General features: G+C 38.1%; 1 protein-coding gene across 9 annotated transcripts in view; it reads left to right on the forward strand.

Moving 5' to 3' along the window:
• Fut8 (fucosyltransferase 8) overlaps positions 1–7,139 on the forward strand; it is a 311,483-nt gene extending 304,344 nt beyond the window's left edge. For all 9 annotated transcript variants that reach the window (XM_047539070.1, XM_047539071.1, XM_047539068.1 and 6 more), the window contains 2 exons: positions 923–1,073; positions 5,342–7,139. In XM_047539070.1, the coding sequence (XP_047395026.1) occupies positions 923–1,073; positions 5,342–5,659 (469 nt within the window). In that variant the 3' untranslated portion in view covers positions 5,660–7,139. The remainder of the gene's footprint in view (positions 1–922; positions 1,074–5,341) is intronic.
• Positions 7,140–23,669: the final 16,530 nt, after the last annotated feature.

Genomic DNA, 23,669 nt, shown 5'->3' on the forward strand with positions numbered 1-23,669 from the left:
GTGGATGTTTGAGGGAACACTTTAATAACCATAGCCAATATTGAGCATTTACTACATGTCAGGTACTCTTCTAAGTACTTCATACTTACTGTATTAATTCTTTTGAAATTATATATGTATAGTTATTATCCCCTTTTCACATAACTATATAAGTCTTACTACCTAATTCTGAAGATCTATCTCATGCACTAAGACATTAATTCACTCTATGCTACAGTACAGTTAAACCTCTAATTCAGAGTGGAATCATTTGAACATGTGGTAGATGTTTTTAAAACAACCTGTTTTAATATTTTTCAACACATACCTATCTTCAGTAAGACTACTTAATGTTTTACTTAGTAGGCATCTACAAAGAATTTGCTTTCAGAAATTCATTAGAATGATTTCTATTACTGTATTGTTTAAGTAGACTTCTTCGAAAAGGATGGGAGACTGTTTATTCTCACAATTTTAAATACTCATTTCTTAATTTCCTTGTATTATTTACTTGTACTATCAAATTTTAACTCAAATCTGAATTATCATAAATTATAAATGAAATTTTATCATGATATTTACATTCTAAAGGAAAAGTTCAGTGACTATGAAAACTCTTAGAAGGGCATTCATTACAAAGAGAATAAGGAACCTTCAACTTTCAACTCTTTTGTGAATAGTTAATGGACATTTTGATGTGTATGTATGTGTGTTATATGATATACCAATAATATTTAATATATAGGACATTCTAGAATGCTTCTGTCCTGCTAATAGATTCACCTTTGAAGGTGCCTCACCAATTATTCCATTGAACATTTTAATTAAAACTCTCCTCCCTGTTAGAAAGAGAAGAGCTCTTAACCAAAGGACCAGTTCTCCCTCCTAATAAGATACTGTAATTTCAATGACCATGCATAAATTTCTTTCTTTCTTTCTTCAGGTACCCCAATTATGAATTTATTAGTGATAACTCTATTTCTTGGTCAGCTGGACTGCACAATCGATACACAGAAAATTCACTTCGGGGTGTGATCCTGGATATACATTTTCTTTCCCAGGCAGACTTCCTAGTGTGTACTTTTTCATCCCAGGTAGGTGGCAATAAGGCATGTTTAAATGACTGATACTTTTTCATCAATATTGGGTTCAGGAAAATTATTATTTATATGTCTCTGTGTTTTTAGTGTTAATTATCATGATTCAGGTACAGTTTTCCTTATATTTAGTAATGATATGTTTTGTGAAAGAATGAAGAGATTCCACAAAATAACTATTTGAATACTTTGAATATTTGGTTGTTTGCAAGCAGTGGTTGAATACATCTCCATTGGAGCCGGTTGGTGAAGTTTAAAGTACCTGGCTTGTTTATAGCATGTAACACAAACAGCAAGTAATTAAACTTACTTAATACTTTCTGGTTTTGTATACATTCAGTATATAACCAGAATCCATTCATTTCAACTGATCAGTGCATTTATATTGAGAGACGTAAGTGCCCAGCATTTTGTCTCACTTGATTGCTTTATAGAAAAGAAAGAGTAAATATAATTTCTTTTCAGATCCTATTACATTTCTACTAAGCAAGAAACTATACATTAAATTTAAGCAATACAATATCAATCATTTTTTGAGTTTAATTATTGCATATAACTATAGGTTATGAGTTTGGTGTGTGTGTTTTTGTGAGTGGTCCAATCAGCCTTATGTGCCATGTGGAATATAAATAAAACAATATTTATTGTGGATTTTATTCTCCTTTCTCATTATACACATATATTATTGGTTAGTTCATTTAACCAACTATTAAATGACTGTGCTCAGAGTTATATTAGGTGCAGAGAGGATTTCAAAGGAGATTGAAGATTCAGTTCTCCTCTTCATTCAAAATCAAAATATTCACATGAATCAACTAGAGAATAATTACTAAAAAATGTAATTCAGTGTAAGATAAATAAATATATGTTTAAATACTGAAAAAATGTGAAAAAATAAAAATGACATTCCCATGGATATATGTCAAAGGAATAAAGAAATGGATGTTTTTTTATTATTTAGCAATGTACATTGTCACAATGGGATGGTAATATGATTTTTTTGGAAAGACACTTAAACATGCAAAGGCTATGGTTTCCTTCAGTGTGGAATAAGAATACAACTGCTATTGTTTTGTGAATAGCTACACGAATCAGGAACCATATAGCAACAATGCTTATCAGAGGGAAAACTTACTTTGTCTTCAAGTTCCTATAAAGGCACCCACTGTTGATGTTTCTCCCTAATGGGGGTGAGGTCTGTCTTTTAAGAAGCTCCCTGTCCTTTCTCATGGCAGGAGTCAGGTGTATGTATCTCTTTAGTCCCTCTCAATTATTTTTGAGACTCTAACTTTGTATCTACCTGATCAACAGGTGCCTGTAGCTAGTGAAGACCTCTACACATAACTGATGCTTACTGTTAGAGTGAATGAATCAGAGTCACTTTCCCAGTTGTACCACTTCCCCTGCAAACCTAGATTTTAGACCTGCCTGAAGTCTATTCCTCTAGTCCAGGTTTTCTCACCCTAGGCACTACTGGCTTTGGGGGCCAGTTAATTCTTTGTTGTGAGGAGCTATACTGTGCATTGTAGGATGTTTAACAGCAGCCTTTGTCAGTAACACCTCCAACCAAAATTGTGACCAAAAATGTCTCTATACATTACCAAATGTTCCCTGGGTACCAAAATTGGCTTGATTGAGAACCACTGTTCTAGACATAAAGCTCTAAAATTAAATGATATATGTCTGATTGTTTACCATCCTTACATGTAGACAGGTACCAGGATTTAAAACTCAATGTTTTGCTTTCTTTCTTCTAGAGCTTCTTAAGAATACCATTATGCTCATTCTGGAATGGAAAGAAGATTCTTTTTCTGTTTTGTTTGTTTGTTTGTTTGTTTGTTTTGTTTTGTTTCCTCTTAAATTGCTTTAGAATTTCTGGTTCTTATTACTCTAATTTTGACCCAGAAATCAGGAGATTGATGTCACTTCATGATGATAGAATGTTGTCTGGTCTTTAGGAGAAATTGTGTCACTTTGCTCTGCTTTATAGTAATATCAACCTCATTGTGTTCAGACCTTGAGTCCATAGAAGCATTCATATGAAGAAAACCTGGTGCTGAAAGAACTTTTTGTATCCAAAGGAATGAAATTCATATATTACTCCCCAAAACTCTTAACAAAGTTTACCCCAAATAATTTCTGCACATTTTTTTCAAAAGCAAAACTCAAACAATATTTTATATCCCCAAATGGACTTGAATACCTCAAAATATTTTATGTTATCAAGTGGCAGTTTGCCAAATGTCATCACTTCCATTATCACTAACTTATTGTTGACTAACAGCTATATCATTTAAGAATGTGGAATGAGTGCACATTCAATGATAAATCTCTGGACTTATTTCCACCTCAGTGTTTTGCTTTTTTTGTTTGTTTGTTTGGTTTTTGGTTTTTGTTTTGTTTTTGTTTTTGTTTTTTTAATTTGTTCTTTGCAAATGTTTTTTGCAGATATTTTCAAATATAGAGCTATTTAGTACAATTTAATATTTTTGCAATGATAACAAAATTGGTTACTAGATTTAGAAGTTCCCTTGCCATAAACTAAAATTGGAATCATTTGAAAAATGCCCCAGAAATGGCTCATCATCACCAGTAGGTCATGAGAAAAAGTCACTGAAAGGATCAAAATGCCAAGCCACTGACTTCACTAGACAGAGAGGAACAAGGCAACGTGGGCTCTCAGGGCAGACTCTGGATTTGAGTTCAGCTTTGCTCACATAGTGGCTCTCCAGCCTTAAACAAATTACTTACCCTATCTCTAACTGTCGGAATTTTGTTTTGTTTTCACATTTATAAACAGTAATAATAATAATAATAATAATGATACTTAATATATAGAATTTTGTGAGGATTAATGAGTTATTTAAAACTTTCTGAAGGGAGTTTTTTTGAGGACTAAAGTGTTATTATGTGTAACTAAAGTATTACTGCCAAATGCAGTAACAGTTGTGAATGAGTATTTCAGGCTAGGGGTGTGACTCAGTTGTAGAGCATTTGCCTAGCATAGATGAGGCCCTTTGTTCAATCTCTAACACTGCCCCAAAATAGAGTGTCTCCAGCCATTTTCTTGATCTTCATAAATGCCACAGTTTTAAAAGACTACTGAGTAGTCCTACAAGTGCTTACTAAGCTGATTAATAATAATAGTTATTGTTATTAGTGTTATTTTAAATAAATAAAAGTATTGGTAATGGCAACAGTAACTGAGATGGCCACAGCTACAGATTTAGGAAAATTTGACATAAGCTGAGTTCTCAACTTAGCATGTATAAAGGAAAATAGATCTCTCTCTGTCATCACCTGTTCTTAGAAAAGATTCTGAAATCCATTTACTTCATGCTGAATCTATTAATTCCTTAAAATGTTATCCCTCTGTGAAGACAGTTTAACTTCATAGTTATAGTTTAACTCTCTCACCAAGCATTAAGCTCAAGGAATGAAGTTCAGAGTGTGGAATTTCACCTGCATTCAGTGGACAATAAAGATATTCTTTGGACAGAAGAGTCCTAAGCAGCCTTAAAGCTACATTAGTTAGGCATCTTCCCCAAAGGTTAACTCAGTTTATGTTAACTCAGCCCAAGAATTACACACACACACACACAAAACACACTTAAAACTCTATAGAACAGAAAAGGCAGTTGTGTTTTAGCTCACTTGAAAATGCTAATTGATTGTTAGTAATTACATGAATCTCTATTGAAAAGGATTCTGAGACAAAGTTCTGAATCTCTCTTGAGAAGGATTCTGAGACAAAGTTCTGAGCAAAAAAGGTTGTGTGATTGATAACAGTGAATAAAGGCAAAAGAACAATAGTATTCATATTAAGTATTTGTAGTCCTAATCCTAGCAGCCCTTAAATTCTTCCAGGCACAAACTCTGGGTTACTCTTTTTTTTTTCATCAGTGCCCGGCCTGTATGACTCTATAACTCTTAATAAATGCTTATTAAAATCAACTGGTTCATATTCTTAAATTATTTTGCATGATAATATATGTAGCTCCCACACACACACCTTAATTACAATAATATTTTGTGTGCATTTTTTAAAAGACACAAGCACAGAAACGAAGAATGACTTATACCATCATCTGATAGCAAATGGATTGAAAGCTTGTTACTAGAAGCCACTGCTTCTCAACCCTCTCAGTATTTGAGCCCATGTTTGGCCAAGGACTTTCTGTTTGCTATGAAAGAGCAAACTGTACTACTACCAAGGAACTTTTATATACTGCACTAACAAACTTTTTTTTCCATTCCTTTCCAAGGTCTGTCGAGTTGCTTATGAAATCATGCAAACACTACATCCTGATGCCTCTGCAAACTTCCATTCTTTAGATGATATCTACTATTTTGGGGGACAGAATGCCCACAACCAGATTGCCATTTATCCTCACCAACCTCGAACTGAAGAAGAAATCCCCATGGAACCTGGAGATATCATTGGTGTGGCTGGAAATCATTGGGATGGCTATTCTAAAGGTGTCAACAGAAAACTTGGAAGAACAGGTCTATATCCCTCCTACAAAGTCCGAGAGAAGATTGAAACGGTCAAATACCCCACATATCCTGAGGCTGAGAAATAAAGCTCAGGTGTAAGAGATGAACAACCAAACTCAGTTCAAACCATTTCAACCAAGCAGTAGATGAAGAAGGCCCTGACCTAACAACAGTGGTTAAATGGTAGATACCATTGGCACCAAGAGCAACTAGGAACTGACAAATGCTTCATTGGTGGAATTCCTCTTTAACAAGGGCTGCAGTGCCCTCAAACCCATGCACAGTACAATAATGTACTCACATATAACATGCAAACAGATTGTTTTCTACTTTGCCCCTTCTTTAAATATTATGTCCCCATGAAACAAACACTGCCACATTATGTAATTTAAGTGACACAGACATTTTGTGTGAGACTTCAAACATGGTGCCTATATCTGAGAGACCTGTGTGACTTACTGAGAAGACCTGAACAGCTCCCTACTATGGAGAAGTTTATTCTTAGCCAGTGGTGGTGTTGTGACCACTGAATTCACTCCAATCAACAGATTCAGAATGAGAATGGATTTTTTTTTCCTTTATAAGGTTGTCTGGATTTTTTTTTAATAATTGCATCAGTTCATCCACTTCATCATTAATAAATGAAGGATACATCAGAAAATTAAATATTCACTCTCCATTAGGAACTTTTGTAAAACAATGCCATGAACAAATTCTTTATTACTCAATGTCTCTGGACATTCTCTTTGATAACAAAAAATAAATTTTAAAAAAGAATTTTGTAAAGTTTCTAGAATTTTGTATCACTGAATGATGTGGTCATCAGCTTTATAGTAGACAAACTATGATAAAAAGTTTTATAGTTTTTCAGCTTTATTTTCTTGTTTCTGATACAGTATTCAAATCTTAACTAAAAGAGACATTGATTCATTTTAATAATGAAAACTGATTTTAGTTGGTGCACATTACAAAGTTGCTAAGAATGTTCTTTGGGAGCTCATTCTCTTATCTTGGACATTGATGGTTTACTTTAATTGAATGAAATACTGATAATCTCTGCTCCCAGAGGAATTGTTACCTCCATTTCTATAACTAACCACTTCAGATTTGTTTGATAATCTTTCTTAGTGTGGCTCTTGTCAGTTTCTGTGAATTGGGTTCTGTTTTTTCATCCAGAAACCAAATTATACTCTTTACTATAATGTCCTGTTTGTAAAAGTACAAGGAGTCTTTAGAGTGGGAAGCTGACTCTTTTCTGAAATGTGTATCTCATATTTGCAGAATTAATTTGGTGAACAAAGGAGAAAGGGACTAGCATGAGACCCAAAATCATCTCTTACAAATTATCTCTATCCTTTAAGTAATATTATGTTGGAATCATTTGAGAAGGTAAGAGCTTTTCTCCTAATAAAAACACTCCCTATTTGTATGTAGCCTGCCTCCTACAGATTCCTTGCAGGGGTGTTGCACAGTATATGTCCTACCTTCTAAAAGAAAAATGTGATCCGTGTGGTAGCCATTATCAGGCCTGGTGTTAAGTATCAGGGATTCCAAACAGAAAAGCTCAGTTAGCTCTGACCTTCACAACCTCACTAAGTAAAAACACCTTCCTACCAAATGTCTGTAAATTCTTTCCACCTCTTAAATCTTCCAAAGCACAAAAATTAACTACTTACAATGTCAGTGAGCAGTTTTCTATTTAGTTTTGGTACAAATAAAAATCATTTGAAGCAAAATCTCTAAGCAGAGGTAATTTTGAATATTAGTTATTCTCTAGTTTCCATCTCACTTGTCATCAGAACATCAGTAACTATGGGTCTGATTTGTGCCTTTGTACAAAGGTAAATAGATCTCTTTAATTCTAAGTTGATCTAGTTCCAGAGGTAAAAGAATGGAAATGTGAAGGAAATACATGAAAGAGTTGGTCTCACACGAAGGTAAAAATTTAGTTTCAGATATTTTATCTTTCAGTAGAATCTCTTTCCTCATCCCCCAAGTGGAAGTCTTGCTTTATTGCCCAGACTGACCTTGAAATTGTGGTCCTTCTGCCTGAGTCTCCCAGATAGCTGGGATTACAGGTGTGAGTCACTCTGCTTGGCTAGAATTTCCATTTAATTCTATTTCTTTGCTAAGATTTCCTCTTTTAATTCACTGCAAGCTCAATTTCCTTTGTTGAACATAGTGATAATTACTTTAAAATCCTTTTCTGATATAGCTAACCTCTGAGTAATCTCAGAATTAGTTTCCATTGTTTGTTTATTCTCTACAGAATGGGTCAGTTTTTTGTTGTTGTTTCTTTGGGTCCATGTTTGTATTATGGATTGTTATATTCCTCTGAAGAATACTGATTTTTTTTTTTTTTTTTAATGTTAGCAGGCATTAACTTTTAGACTCAACTTGTTAACTGTGTCTCAGGCAGCAATTCAAATATCAATTCAGTTCTTGTAACTGGAGTCTGTCCTGCACATAACTCAGGTGTCCACGAGAGATTTGAGTAAGGTTAATGCACGGAATTTAGGCCACTCCTTTCTCTTTGGTTCCCTTTCTTCTGAGGTTTCCTCTCACGCGTTGCAGCAACTGTAGTCACCCTGTTTCTGTGATGTCCTTTAACCGAAAAGAATGCAGTTTTCTATCAGCCTCAAAAGCCATAAAAATAGGAAACTCACATTGCGCCATTCTTTCTTTCCAGATTCAACCTCTGCCCAGAATTTGCCTGCTTTTTGGTTCCATCTCCAGTATCTTCAAGTAGTTTTTTGTCTTTTTTGAAAGTTTATAGTTGTTATCCATTAAGATTGGCTCAGTAGGCACTTGCTTCACCATACAGGAAGCAGAACTCTGAGGAAGAGACTTAAAATGAAATTTAAAAAAAAAAGGGGGGGGGAGACTTAGTCCTTCAACAACTTCTGTTTAGTAGCCTCCAGCAAGCAGAAGGCAGAACTAACCAAACTCTTAACCTACAGATGTGAAGGTCTAAGGACTGTTGCTGACCACTTACTTGCAAATCATCATGTGTGTGTTGGCGGTTCCTTCTATCCACACTGCTATTTTGGGGAAAGCTGACATTTCCTCCCCACCATTATACTTTCTCCATGAGGACCTGGTACTTAAGAAGCCTACATTAGGGTTAGATTAGAAGGATTTGGATCTTTCCTTGTTACATGAGCCATTTTTGGAAAAGATTTCTGTGGAACTACATTATTAGCCCAGGCTCATTGAATGTGGGTAATAGCATCCTACGGGTTAATGACAAAGCAGTTAGAAAACATCTTACCAAGACTCTCACGGTCCTTCCACTGGAGTCTGATGTAGTGCTAACCTGGGTACTGAACCAGGTAAGTCCAAGCCTGTTGTGAAAAGGCTCTCAACTCTACTCCAGGTTTTTATTGTGTTCCAAATGAATGAAACTAGTTGCTTCTCTCTCTGAGCTTTAGTTTTTCCTGCAATATAGAGCCAAGCCTGTTTACTATATTCCCTCTTAATAGAGTTAGAAAACGAATAGCTCCAGCTTGTAAGGCAGTTTAAGTTTAAAGAAAAAGTCACATATAAAAAGTCACCTCCTGGAATGATTATTGTCATCATTTAATTCTGAGTGAATACAATCACTATATATTTAGTGAGGGGGAAGAATATTGGGTAAGTGGTGCATCTTGAGGGGGTCTCTGCCTCATTGAAAGTAAATCTCTCTTACTTGAGGGGGAAGCCATTGCCAACTGTCTGCTATTTCATTTGTGGTCCCAGAGACTGCAGTAGGATCTATAGACCTGTACATAGTAGTAGATGTGTGACTTGGGGATTGGTGAAATTGGGAACTTGGCTATAACACCCTAATTTATGCCAGATATAGACTAGGGAATGTGTTAAATACAGGGCCCTGAGGGGAGCACAAAGGAGAACTGACTTCTGACTTTACTGTTTCATGGTAGCAGTCTCCCTCATGGAAACACAGAAGAGCTCATCTGGGACCCTTGGCAGGGAAGAGGCAGGTCTTGGAAACTTCTCTGGCTTCAACTGTCATTGATGTTACACATATTTGAACACTAGTCTTTTGTGGGTTCAATTTTTTATTCTTTTTATCAGAATCTCTGGCTCAACTACCTGGTTACCTCCAGTCCAGTTAAGTTGCTACCTGCTTTCTCCCCTTAACCTTAGGACTATCTTGATTTTTGTATTCCTGCTACCTTTACAGAGAATTGATCTCACGAGCATGATTCCCTTATACTATTTTGTTCCTCTTGTAGTTCCTATTCCTCATTACTAACATAATAGTTTTGTCGCTAGCATCTCTATGATATTAAAAGGAACCAGACACCCTTTGGAGAGATTTAGATGAGATATTTATAGACCTAAGTTATCATGAACCTAGGCACTTAGGTTAAAGATTTCCCAAGTTTTTAGGTATTAATGTTACTACACTTGCAGGGAGCGTGCCTAGGTCATCTTTTATGTCAAACTATGTCAATCTGGACAGAACCTGTATTTTTTTAAAAAGTAGTTTATTGACCATGAACATTTGATGTTTGGAGAAGAGAGCCAGGAGAATTCAGAGCTCCGCTTGACCTCCCGCCATCAGTAACTTCTGTCTATAACCTCTTCTCCCACATCAGTGTCCTGCGGAGGCTGTGTTCCCTAACTGCCTGTATGGGTAGAAAAAAGGACCATTAACAAAAGAAAAGCACAGCATGTTTGTCCATAGCCCAGCTGTGTGAGAGCATCTGCGGAGGCTGGGAATGTGCGGCACTTTGTTCAGATACTTCAGTCTGTGGGTGTGGTGAGGAGCCTGAGGAATGGTGGGGCTTTGAGTTCCTAGTCTTATGTACTCCAGAGTAGATCACAGCCGCAAGGAATTCTGGGCCCAGCAAAGGAAACAGGGTAGTGGGTAAAAGGCAGATGACCCAACTCTCATCATAGTGGCTACAAGTAGGTAACATCCCTGAATCTCAGATTTTCTTCAGAAAAATCAATGGCTCTCACTGAAGGTGACTGAACTAGGAACCAGTTTTCTGATATTGAATGTACCATTAAATATGGACAGGCCAAACTGTTTTTCAGAACTTCATTTTCTTTACCTGTGAAATGAATTGGTTAGGTTATTTCAGTGTTTGCAAATTTAATCGTCTGGTTGAGCTCCACATACCTGTGGGTGGGGATAACTGCTATTCAGCCTCAGCTGATTGTTGTCCATGTGGCCAGATCTTTAGTTTTTCAAACAAGCAAAGTCTGTTTTCTATGCATAATCTTCAGAAACTATAGCAAATTATATATATATATATAATATGTAGAACAGTAAAGGGGACAGATATCTGTGGCTACTTTTGGTCTGTGGTTCATTAGTTTATAACCTCCAGACTAAAATGAGAAGGTTCTTTTCTAACTTCAAGTTTGTTTCTCTAGAAAGGGTAGGTAATGTGAGTAACGAGGTAATAGCTGCACCATATTTCCAAGTCAGTGTTGGAAGCATGTAGTTTTGAAGTTCAGTTGCTGCACATGCCCCAATTCTTTGGGCATATCTGCTTGGCTGACTCATCCTGAACTCAGAAGTAACTTAGTATGCTAAAGGACAACTGTGCTGCAATAGCTCATAACCTGTGCCCCTCAGACTTGGCCTCATAACAAAGTATATAACTTCCAAGTTCTATTTTAGCCCTAAATTTCCAAAAGGGTCATGATAGTCAGATTCTGACAATCATGAACAATTCTAACAATCAGTCATGAGTGATGTCAACCAGGACCTATCTTGGTAAGGAGCCTGGGTAGCTTGATCTGGTAGCAAGAGAAAAAAGGACCTGTTTGCAAGACCAGGGTGACAAGGTTTCTCTATACCTCAGTTATAACAGAGTAATTCCTTGCCTAATTAATAAGCTGTTTAAACCCACCTGTTTATATTTGTAAATTCTTCTGTTTGCTTTCTTTCCCACCTTTTTTCCTGGTAAATCTTTAACAGAATCACAACTTTGTTTTAGCTAAACTAAGGAAAGAGAGATTTGTAGATAGGAAAGATAAAAAAAAAAAAATTGAGAAGTTTCCTTGGAGGCCAAGAGTGAGGATAACATCCCCCCTGGTACTAGATATATGATCCCCTCCCCAATCCAAGAAATCAGAAGTGTGAATGGATGTCCACAATGAGTCCCTTCTGGTCTGATTCATTTTTTTAAGTAACAGCTACAAACTGGAAATTAATTCACAATTGATTAGGATGTACTGGTTGGCCCCAAGTCCAAGAATGAAAACATCTGGCTTGTGTTAGGGTTAAAGAACAAGGAGTTCAAAATCAGATTGCTCTAATTTCAAGTTTTGGCTTCACACTATTGAGTATCAACAGGTTAAATCTAACTGAGGTTATGGTCTTGCAAGAATCTCTTGATTCAGGTAACCAGATTAAGTCAGTAATTAGCAAGCTATGCCCACTATCTGGGTGAGTTTTTGTTTTTTTGGTTTTTAGCACTAGGGATTTAACCCAGGGACACTTCACTGAGCTGTATCCCCAGCCCTTTTTTGTTATTTTGAGACAAGATCTCACTAAGTTGCTGAGAGCCTCATTAAATTGCTGAGGCTGGCCTCAAACTTGTGATCTTCCTGCCTCAACTTCCCAAGTTGCTGGGGATACTGAAATGTGCCACCTCACTTTTGTAAGTAAAGTTTTATTGGAACACAGCCATGCCCATTCATTTATATATCACGTATGCCTCTCTTTTTGGCTATAACAACACAGTTAAATCTACAATGTCTAGAATGCCAATTGCACTTTCATGAAACCATATGCAAAAGTTCCACTATTGTAGTGTGATCTGGTGTAAAGAATACTATATTTGGAGTCAATAAACCTGAACCCTGCTTCCAGCTCTGAAATGGACCTTCTGATACCTTGACAAGCCACATACTTTCTAGGCCTTTCTCTTCTCACCTTTGAAATGGAGGCAGCTTTTAGCTATTTTGAGAAATGACAAACAGTTGCTTTGAAAAGACTAGCATCTCTGCAAAATCAATTGCCACTCATGTTTTAAACAATTTGCGTACTTCTGGAACTACATCAGTAGGTCCTGATGAAAACGAAATCCATTTAAGGAGCTTACAATGTAACTAGAAAAATGTGCACAGATGAACTGCACTGGAAAGGCACCATAAGAAGGTTTGCACATTTGAACTCACTGGAAGACTAATAAAAAGGTTCACATCTGATCTATGTGCCACACTTAACATGCATTATTTCCCATTAATCACATCAGTCCTTATCAGGTAGTTATTATTATCCTCATCCTACACATAAGAAAATATGGTTTTTATTATTGATTATGTCCCAGACACTATTCGAAGTGACTCACATATTTTAACTCATTTCATCTTCACAACACCCTCTGAGATATGTACTATCTCTGATGAGATTTACAAAAGTAAGTGCTTTTCAAACTTTTTCATATGATGAGACAAAATTCTAATATTTCTTTGGCATTCTGTGACAAATTTGAAGGAACATGGGGCATCTACATGGGATTTGGTAAGAAGATTCAGTATATCTCTATTAATAATAGGATGACTCAGGGGAGGATCCAGAAAGGTAAATCAGTGACACAATCACTTCAGACTGCTCTCTAGCAAGGGAACCTTGGTCTAAAGAATTATGCAACAAAAAGCAAGTACTGTATTCATGAAATCTCAGAGGGAGTCACAAAGTGTTCAAATGTAATTTCAACTCTTATAAAATGTTAAATAGTTATAAAATGACTTTAGCTGTTTTATCATTATGAAAAATTTACAACCAATAGCAGTTTATGGTATACCTTCAATCTATTCATGGTTGAGAAGCTCTGGGTTAAATTCTTTGCAAGGCATTTGACTACTATGGGTCATGTGGAATCAAGGCTTGTATCCAGAACTGCCTGATTGTAAAGTCTGTTCTAGCCTCAGAGCAATCTTGCCCTTCTGCAGTGAAGAGTCAAACTGTGTGACTCACTCCCTTTGTCCTTAGGGTATTTGATTATTTGAAGTTTGGTCATCCAGGCTAACTCTAAGGATGAACTTTTTGTTAATCATGGTCTTCAATTAATCTTATCCCCCTCCCCCATTCTCCAACAATTTTGGAACTCGTATTTTATACTTCTTTCTATTCACTCACTACCCACATCCGAAACAGGAAATAAATGAGCAGGTGGATAAGTGAAGATTCTGTGGGTTGAAAGGCAGCAAACTGCCCCTGGACTTGGCAGACATCTGCTTGGTCTCACTCCTCTGGGCCTCTGCTTGCCCGCGTTCATTGGAAGGTGAGTCCAGGCAGAGTCCAATCCCAGCTCAGCCTGCTGTGTACTAACTACATAGAGGGGCTAAAGTGTAATAAGTGCTACTTAAGCCATCACTTACCAACCCATAAATGCAGGAGGAACCCTGGGTGTGGTTCCATTTACCTCAATAAGATATACCTCTGACCAGAAGCAACTTTCTCATGTGTATTTCAGAGAACACATTGCTCAAGCAGGTGAATATTCTGTAATTGATGTTGAAGTAGGAATTATATATGTACATAAGGCACATTGTCCTAATATGAAGTTTTAGTTTTACCTAATGATGTCTAATTTCCAAGTACACTTATATTTGAATTTCACACTCCAGGATTCTTCAGGATGGAGAGAGTTAAAGGAGAAAGAAGATGCAGACATTATTTTATTCTTGGCTTTGTCTGGCTTGCTTTGATGTTGGTGATACATGGCAGGACATCTGGGGCAAGGTTAGTGACCCATTAAGATATCCTGAGCTCTGAAGAGAGAGCTTGGAGCCAGCAGAGCTGTCAACACTCAGTTTCTTTTTTATTAAGATTCTGCCTCTTAAGCCCTGGAGGCCACTTATCCTTCCCACTCCCAAGAAAAGACAGAGTTAAAGCCTGAGGTCATTGCTTAGTGGAAGCCCCAGGAGCTGACTAGGCCAGAAAGGGCCTCTCTTCGTCTGTCTCCTCTCAGCAGCCACTCCATTATCAGGCTTCTCTCCTGACAGGTGAGCTCACGCTCCCGAATACACAAAGCTCCTAAGCTAGAGTGGCTCTCACAGGAGCAGCTGCTCAAGGAAGAGTGAAGATGCTAAAGGAAACCCACTGGCAAGACAGGAGGTCATGGAAAGGAGGTTATTGTGGTCACCTCACCTGTTTTGAGAGAGAGAGAGAGAGAATGTGTGTGTGTGTGTGTGTGTGTGTGTGTGTGTGTGTGTGTGTGTGTGTTAGAGTCCATGCTGGAAGTCAGGATACTAGCCTCCCAAAGACCTCTGTTCTTTTGTGGGAGAGTATTTTTCCATATTTTATTGGTGCATTGTAATTATATATAACAGTGTATGATTCATGGTTACATATGTGTATATGCACATGATATAACAATATAATTTGGTCAATATAATTCCTCAGTATTTCCTGTTCCCCTCCGCTCTTCCCCTGTCTTGGTCCCTTTCCTCTATCTTACTGGTCTCCATTCAGTTTTAATGAAACACCACCCCGACACACACCTTCTTTGTCCTTTTCCTCTCTTGAGAGAAAAGGGTTGTTTTCTAGTTGTGGTTCAGTCTGACTTAGTAAGCTTACTCTATAAGCTCCTCAGCTGCAGTTTTTAAAGACAAAAATTTTCCCTTATTGTATTCCTAGCGCATGCACAGTGACTGGCACTTTATGAGTTCTTGAAAATGTACTATGCTGAAATAATGATTTAAAGATTGTCCCAAGATGAGGATGAGGCGAAGAGTCTGAGCTGGGTGTCTACCAGAGGGTAGACATAGCTGTGAGGCTGTGGGAATTCAGGGCATGCAGAGGAGCAGAACATCTATCTGCAGAGCATCTGCCATGTTCCTGGAACTGCTGGCTCTTTACAGCACCTAATTCTCCTAGCAGTTCAGTGGAGTTATATTCTCATTAGTCTCCCCCCCACACACACACAGACACACACAAGGAGACTGGATTTAAACAACATTCACAGGATCATACAGCTGATGTCTCTAAGGCAGGATTCTATCCTGGATCTGACACCTAAGCTTGTGCTGTGTCCACTGTCCTTGCTACTCCTAGCGAAGCAAGCCAAATCTGCGCCCCATACCACCTCCCTATTCCACCCCACCTCTCCCCTCTACCCCGCCCTTATCTTTCTTCTTCCATATTAGCCTCTCTATTATTTTTCTTCCTCAGTTGGCTTATTTATCACTTGGCCATGTCTTCTTATTAATGTAACCAGAGCTTAAACATTATACATCCCCATTGCCTCATTCACCAGCACGGTGCTGAGCACTTATGAGTGTGGCAATTAGACTGAGCTCAAAGGGGCCATAACATCTGCATCTTCAGCTGCTTTCATAGGGAAATGGGGTAGAGAGGAAAGGATGTGAGATGGAGCAGTGCAGCCTAAGTGTGGCATGTGTTTGATAGAGAAGGGACCAAGGTAGGGGAAGCAGTCTGAAGCTGCCACCAGGCACTTTTCCCTTGGTACTCAACCTTGACTCAAAATGACATGCTTGGAGGTAGTTTCTGCTAAACAGCCTCTACTATCTTGTTCATGTGACTGATCTCAATAGCAGCAACAGCACCCACCCTCTTACTGAGTACCTACTGTGTACTTTACACATTTAATCTCACTTAATACACATAATAATTCTATGAGCTAAATGCTAATGTGTTTTATAGGAAAGGAAGATGAAACTCAGAGAATTTAAGTAACTGCTCAAGTTCACACAACTATCAGGTGGACAGAATAAGGAGAAAGAGCAGGAAAACCTGAAAATGAAGAGGGGTTGGGGTGAAGAGCAATTACCATCAGGATAAGCCTCTCGAAAGTACCTCTTGTGTTTGGGCACCTGCCCAGGTGAGCTGGAAGAGTAGGGGAGCAACTGAATGAGCCCCTGTCAGATCACCTCGTGGCCTAACTGGAAAAGGAAGATCTCTAGGTCCCAAAGGTTAATGCTTGGATCCTTTCCTAGCTTCCCAAGGATGTTTCAAAACTGGCAGAAGTTGTCCTGAAACTGGGGTCTTTATCCTCAGGAAGAGGATTTGATTTTGGGCATAATCTCTCTTATGTCTCAGTTTCCCCATCTGTACAATTGAAAAAGTTATCATACCTAATTGATTAGGTTTTTGTTTGTTTTTGAGATGGGGTTTCACCAAGTTGTTGAGGTTGACCTCAAACTTGTAATCCTCCTGCTTCAGCCTCCTGAATCACTGAGTTTACAGACATGTTACCCGGCTGCATACATGACTTCTTAAATCTACTTTATTTTTTCTGGCTTTATTGAGGTATAATTAGCAGATAAAATCATACACATTTAAAGTATACAATGTGAAGCTTTGCTATATATATGTTATAAAATGATTATTGTGATCAATCTAATTAACACATCCCTCACTTCACATAGGTTTTTTTTCCCTTTTCTCTCCATTTACCTCACTTTGTACAGGTGTGTGGCAAGAACATTCAAGATCTCTTAACAAATTTCAAGTGTACAATATATTACTATTAACTATGGTCACCGTGCTATATATCACATCTTCCAAGCTCATTCATCTTACAATTCTTCCACCAAAATCCCATTTCTCTAACCCTTCAGTGCCAACATCCACCTACTCTCTCTTTCTACAAATTTGACATTAATTCCAAATAGAAGTGAGATCATACAGTATTTGTCTTTCTTCATCTGACTTATTTCATTTAGCATAATGTCCTCCAGGTTCATCCGAGTTGTCCCAGTGGGAGGATTCCACATCTTGGCTATCCTAAATAATGCTGTAATGATTTTCTGCATAGCGAAAGAAATATCAACAGTATAAAATGGCAACCTATCAAACCATGTATCTGATAGAGGGCTTTTATCCAAATATACTATAAAAAAACTTACATAACAGCACAAAAAAATTTTTAAATGAGCAAAGAACATTTTTCCAAAGAAGAAGACATGTAAGTGGTCACTTACTAACACCACTAATCATCAGGGAAATATAAAGGAAAGCATAATGAGACACTGCCTCACACCTGTTAGGGTGGATATCATTAAATAATCAAACAATAGCAAGTGTCAGGGAGGACGTAGAGAAAGGGAACACTTGTATACTGTTCGTGGAATTGTAAATTTGTGCAGCAATTATGGAAAACTGGAGGTTGCTCAAACAATTAAAAGTAGAATTACTATCTGACTCAGCAACCTCACTTCTGGTATCTATCCAAAGGAAATACAATCTGTATCTCAGCGAGATATCTGCACTTCCATTTTTGTTGCAGAATTATTTACAATAGCATGCATAATTCTTAAATAATTATAATTGTATCAGCAACATTTTATATTCTACAAAAGAGAAGTATGTGATCCTTCATGACTATAGCAAGGGTTCATTGGCTAAATGTTAAGGGAATTAATGTGCTTAACATTGTTTATCTTCCAGACTATAAATAGAGCTTAGAATTCTCATTTTAAGATGAAGAAACATACAGTCTTGCATTCAGCTGCTAAAAACAGAGTTGTGGAAAGCAGTAATTTATTTCATTGATTATCTCAGCAAACTTTTATTAAGTGAACCTATATATAAGCACCTAGATTAAGTAAATTGATAAATAGATCATACCTTATTTCAAGGGGATCCCAGTCTTATAGGGATAGATCAAATTGCTATAATTTGTTTTTATATCTAATGGCTATACTGGAGGTATATGTGATGTGTACAACTTATTCTGGAAACGCCATGGAAAATACAGTAAACTCACAGAGGTATAGAGACTTCCAAAGAGAGGAGGCACCTGGACAGATGAAGCTTATTTCAGATGAAGCTTATTTTCCACATACTTTAAATAGGGTACAGAAGAGACAGAGCTCAGTTGGCGCTTACCAGTGACTTGTATTGCTGATTGTTCTGGTTGATTTTTCCACTAGACTATGTGTGTATCTCTGATCCCTGGCACTGTCCAGATACCTGACTGTCATGTCCATAGTCCTGTTGTGCCAGGCCAATGGGATAGGTTGCCAAAAGACCAAATAAAGTGCCTACACACAGCATGCAAGACATATGATTTATTGGAGTAAGCTTATAGGAAGGAGTTCAGTGACTACTCCCAGAAGAATTCAGTGTCAGTGGGCTGACAGTCCCCCCATCCCCGCCACCATCCTTCAAGGAGTTTCACTAAGCAGCACCTCCTCTCTCTCATGGTATCTTGACCAGTGGTGGCCATCTGGATGAATGACCTGTATCCATTCCACAGTGCCATCAGTTCCATACCCATCCCCACTCAAAGAGGGGTTTTATTTGTTATGTTGCAGAAGCAGTGACATCATCAGTATTAGCCTGCTTAGATAGCTTGTATGACCAGCATTCCAAGGAGCAGTTAACTGTCCTGGTATACATGCAAGAAAGTAATTGTTTACAAAAAATACTAATTTGCCCAAGTTCCCAGTGTGCCTAAGAGAAAGCCAGAGTCCTTCAAGATAATATGTATCTGAACATTCTGACCCAGGCTTGCTCTCACTGTTCCCTTAACTTGTCTAGATTTTTGGAAACAAAAGGGGCATTCAGGGACATGGTGTTTCACTGTTCCCCTTTTCTTCAAGGATGATGAACTGACACATGGTAGCTACTGTTTTAATGTTGTTTGAACAAACTCAGTATTACCTAAGAAATGGCATGTAAAGATCTCACAGGGGTACACTGGCTTTATAAGTTGTTGTTGTTGTTGTTTGTTTGGGTTTTTTTGGGGGGGAGGTTGGGGAAGGAGGTAAAAAAGAAAAAAAAAAAAAGATCTTTCTTGATTTTCAAAAAGCCCATGCTCAAGCTGGGGGAGGGAAGGTCAGGGAAGTCACTGTTAGAGGTTATAAAATCAAAACACTCTGGGATTTCAGAGAAGCCACTTTCAGGCTCCGCTTCTAGTTCTACCGACACCGGTGACTTGCAGAAGCTTACCCAGAAATGAATGCAGACCTCAGTCTGCTTTCTGCTTATACATCTGCCCCCAGTTGCCACTAGTAAAATACAACTTTTGCTTTGAATCTCACATAAGAGCTTCTCATTGGCAGGATATAACCCAGAATTACAGAGGAAGAGAGGACCTCAGAAATGTGGTTTCAGACTTCTGTCCTGCCAGACAGAGGAGATTTGGGGACAGGTGTGGGGATGCTGCTGCTAAACTAACAATAGAGATGGAGGCCACAAGTCATTTCCGAGAAGGGAGACTTGAACACTGTGGAAACATTGAGCTCTACTTGCCCCACCTCTAGGAAGCTGTCATATTCAGTCCAACATCCTCCTGTTGGAGCAGTACAACATTAATAATGTTCCCACCCAGCTAAATCATGAGAACTCACTGTTCAGCAAGCAGATCCATACAGTGTGGGGTGGTGGAAAGAACTCCAGTCCTGGAGGCAGACATACTGAGTGTTAATCTCAGCTGTACTGTTTATTAGCCATGTCAACATAAGCAGTTATTTAATCCTTGTGAAAAAAAGGATTATAAAATAATCAAAGCTATAAATAAAAATACATATAAAATAGTGTTCATAACTGTTATAAAATAGAGAATTTTAACTAAAAAACTTTACATCAAAGGTGTAGTTATCTCTGTAGGTAATTGGGATTACAGGTGAGACTTTTTTTTTGCACATGTGTGAGTTTCTTAGATTTTCTGCATTATGTATTACTTTTTAGGTTTTAAAAATTATTTTTTAAAAAAGTTCCTAGTAGGATTATTGAGATATAAGTTAGACAACATAGACAAATTATCTGGTACACTTTCAATAAATGATAGTTCCCTTCCACATCCACATAAAAATGATTTTATTTCATTTTATATTTTGAGTAAAACGACAATCATGTTCAACATTTTTAAAATATGAAAGTGAAAATTCTCCCTCCTACTTCAGATCTCCAGTCATTCACTTCCATTTTCCATAGACAACTAATGCTACCAGTTTCTTACATACTTTTTAGAGAAAATGTGCACCTGTATAAGCACATATAATGTTATGCATCCTTTCATTCCTTTTTTACACGTGTGGTATAGTATATTACACTATCTTTTATTCCCCTTTGCATTTTTCTTTTATGTTCTTTTTTGGTGATCTTTCCTTATCAGTATTGCTATAGTTTGGATTTTAAGTGTCCTCCAGAGGTCCATGTAGTAAATAATACCATGTAAGTAGTCCCTAATCTGTGGTGTTTTGGGGGATGTGTGGGGAAACTTTAAGAGGTGGACCAAGTGGAAAGTCTTTTGATCTTTCGAAGGGGGTGCCTTCGAAAGAGGTAGTGGGACCCCAGTCCCCTCCTCTTCCTCTCTTTCACTCCCTGACCACGAGGTGAACAACTTTGTTCCACCACACTCTCCCACCACGATATGCTGCCTTCTACAGGCCTAAGAGCATCAAAGTCAACCTATCATGAACAGGAACTTCTGACACTGTGAGCCAAAACAAATCTTTTTTGCTTTATAAGTTGATTCTTTCAGCGACATGAAACTAACACAAGTATATCACAATAGAATATAATAATTTACAGCATACCAGTATTTACTTAGCCAATCTCCTGTTGGTGGACATTTAAGCCCAGTGAGAGTAAAGGTGATGGTAGAAACAAGGATGACCTGCCTGTCCTTGGCCTCCTGGACTTAAAATCATTATCTTCCCCATAGGGTACAGTCACACTTAGGCTTCAGCTTCTAAGGCTGAGGGCCTTCAGGAGACCAAGACTGGGCTTATACCTGTACTGATTACTGTCATTTTACCTATTTCTTTCTTTTACTTTTTCTTTCTTTTTCTTTTTTCTTTTCTTTCTTTCTTTTTTTTTTTTTTTTTTTTTTTTTTTTATTCTTGGAATTGACCAAGTCTGGCCTGGTTCTAAGAATTGATAAGCCAGGAGCTATGTGTTCAATGATCTGCTCCTCTGTGAGTCTCTCTGTGTTGCTGCATTGAGTCTCTTCTGCCACCCCTAGTCTTTTGTCTGGAGAAGTCTGTGCCCCATGAATCCCAGAGCTGTTTTCTCCTTAGTATTTCCTGCATCATCTTTATGTATTGGATGATCTGGAAATGTAAGGACTATGGTATTGTCACCTAACCTCACACCTGGGTGATAAATAGGGTGTAGTGACAATGACATTGAGGAACCAGATCAGGGATGTGATGGTGACATGGGTGTGCCTTGTCCAGGCAGGTGAGTAGGAATGCAGATGTGAGGGTTAGATTAGAGGGAGGCGCTAACTGCAAGTCTTCTGGATGGAGAATCTCTTTGGGGATAGTAGGTAGTTAGGACCAAAGCCAATAAGTGGAGCCCTTTCCTTACATGAAGCCTATAAATAGACACTCCTTTGTGTCATGGTTAATTTCTTAATAAAACAGATACAAATTGAATACCTATTACATGCAAAACATTCTATTAGATAGTCTGTGGTCTCTGTTTTGTTTTACACATTTAAGTTTTGCCTTTCTTGCTAGAGTCTCTACTTCATGCAGACCCTATTGCTATTACCACAAACTTTTGTGGTCTTTAAAGGCCTGTGATTTCTTTTTTCTTTTCTTTTCTTATCTTTCTTTCTTTTCTTTTCTTTCTTTTTTTTTTTTTTTTTCAGGCTCAGTCTACAACTGGAGGGTAAGTAATTGAAAGTCCCAGTTTAAATCAGAGTAGTCACAGAATTAGACAGCTGATTGAGATGGCACATAGAATGTGCTTAATCAATGCTGTCTAAGCTGAACTGATCAGGGCAATGAAAGCACTCTGTAGAACCACAAGGTGTGCCATGTGCCCTTATTCACTGGAGATAATGGTCATGGGAACAATTATCAGCCTAATTTCTTTTTACACCAATGTAGATTTGATGCCTGGTAATATATGTGTTGTACCTTTAATGGCCTTTTAATGATGAAAAGGATCAAAAGCATTTTATATCTGAACCTGCACCATTAGTCTCCATTCCAGAAATTCACTGTAATTACTGCAGCTGCTTCTCTGAGCCCTGCAAAAGCAACGAGTTCCTGTGAATGTATCTGCGCAGTTAATCACAATCAGCACAGAGCCAAGTCTGACGCAGGTTCCAGAGGGTGGTTGCTGAAGGTGGAGAAGGGCAGAGTGGATGGTAGAGGGAGTGAGAGTGGGAAGGAGTGAAGGGCTGAGTCATTCAGGGCCTAGAGTGTCAAGATCTCTCTGTCCTGGTCCTTTCTTCTTTCCTCATAGAGAGTCCCAGACTTCCAGAAGGAACTATGAGTTGCTATAATACTGTTGGGTTCTATATTGGAAATATATAAAGTCATATTGGGAAAGATTGAGAATTCATGATAATTGTGTTTTCTCTTCCATTACATAATGAATCTTCCACAGGGGTAGAGAGGATGTGGGGCATGTGACATGGGGTGTGTAGCCAGGACAAGTAAGTGAACCTGGATATGCAGAGTTTTGTGGGAGGGAGCACACAGGAAAGACCCAAGGGAGATTGATGTTTCCAGGGAGGGGAGGTGCTCGGAATGGTTAGTGTGTTGTTGATTCTTTTAATTTCTGTTCCCAACGTCTATTATCTGCCATTCTCTGTGCCCTTGGAGGCTAACCTGCATCACCCAGGCTGTCTTGCCCTCTGGCTTCCTGTTTCTGGCTTATCCAAGGTAGAAAGAGAAAGGCCAGGGAATTTCTTTCTACACTCCCCTCTTGCTTATGTGCTGCAGTTCTGGCAGTGGATACATTCATCTGTAGTAATAGGACCTATCCAGAGGCACTTCTTCCATGGCTCCAGCTTTTATTGAGCTCTGAAAACATGGTTTTCTGTCCTTGGCACCAGACTTGAGGTAGTATAGACTTGTCTGTTATTGTTAGTCCCTAGACACCTCACATCCTTCATAGGTCCCAACCTTAATTCCATTCGGGCCTCTGTAAATAGTACCTTCCTTAAATTAAAAATCCCAGCTGGAGTGTGCCTTCTGTTTCTTATGAAACTCTGATTGATACAATGTGTATGTGAGAGACTGATGAACGCTTACCAATTCTGTTTCTGGATACACAGGAAGACCACATTTTCCATTCTTGTTTACAGTTAGGTTAAAGCTGTGTTACTCAGTTATGACAAATGGGATAATGTGTGATACTTCCAAGTCTGCCCATAAACCCTGCTGTGTTCAACCTCATTTTCTTCTGTG

This window comes from Sciurus carolinensis, chromosome 2, assembly GCF_902686445.1.
Source record: "Sciurus carolinensis chromosome 2, mSciCar1.2, whole genome shotgun sequence".
Taxonomy (NCBI): domain Eukaryota; kingdom Metazoa; phylum Chordata; class Mammalia; order Rodentia; family Sciuridae; genus Sciurus; species Sciurus carolinensis.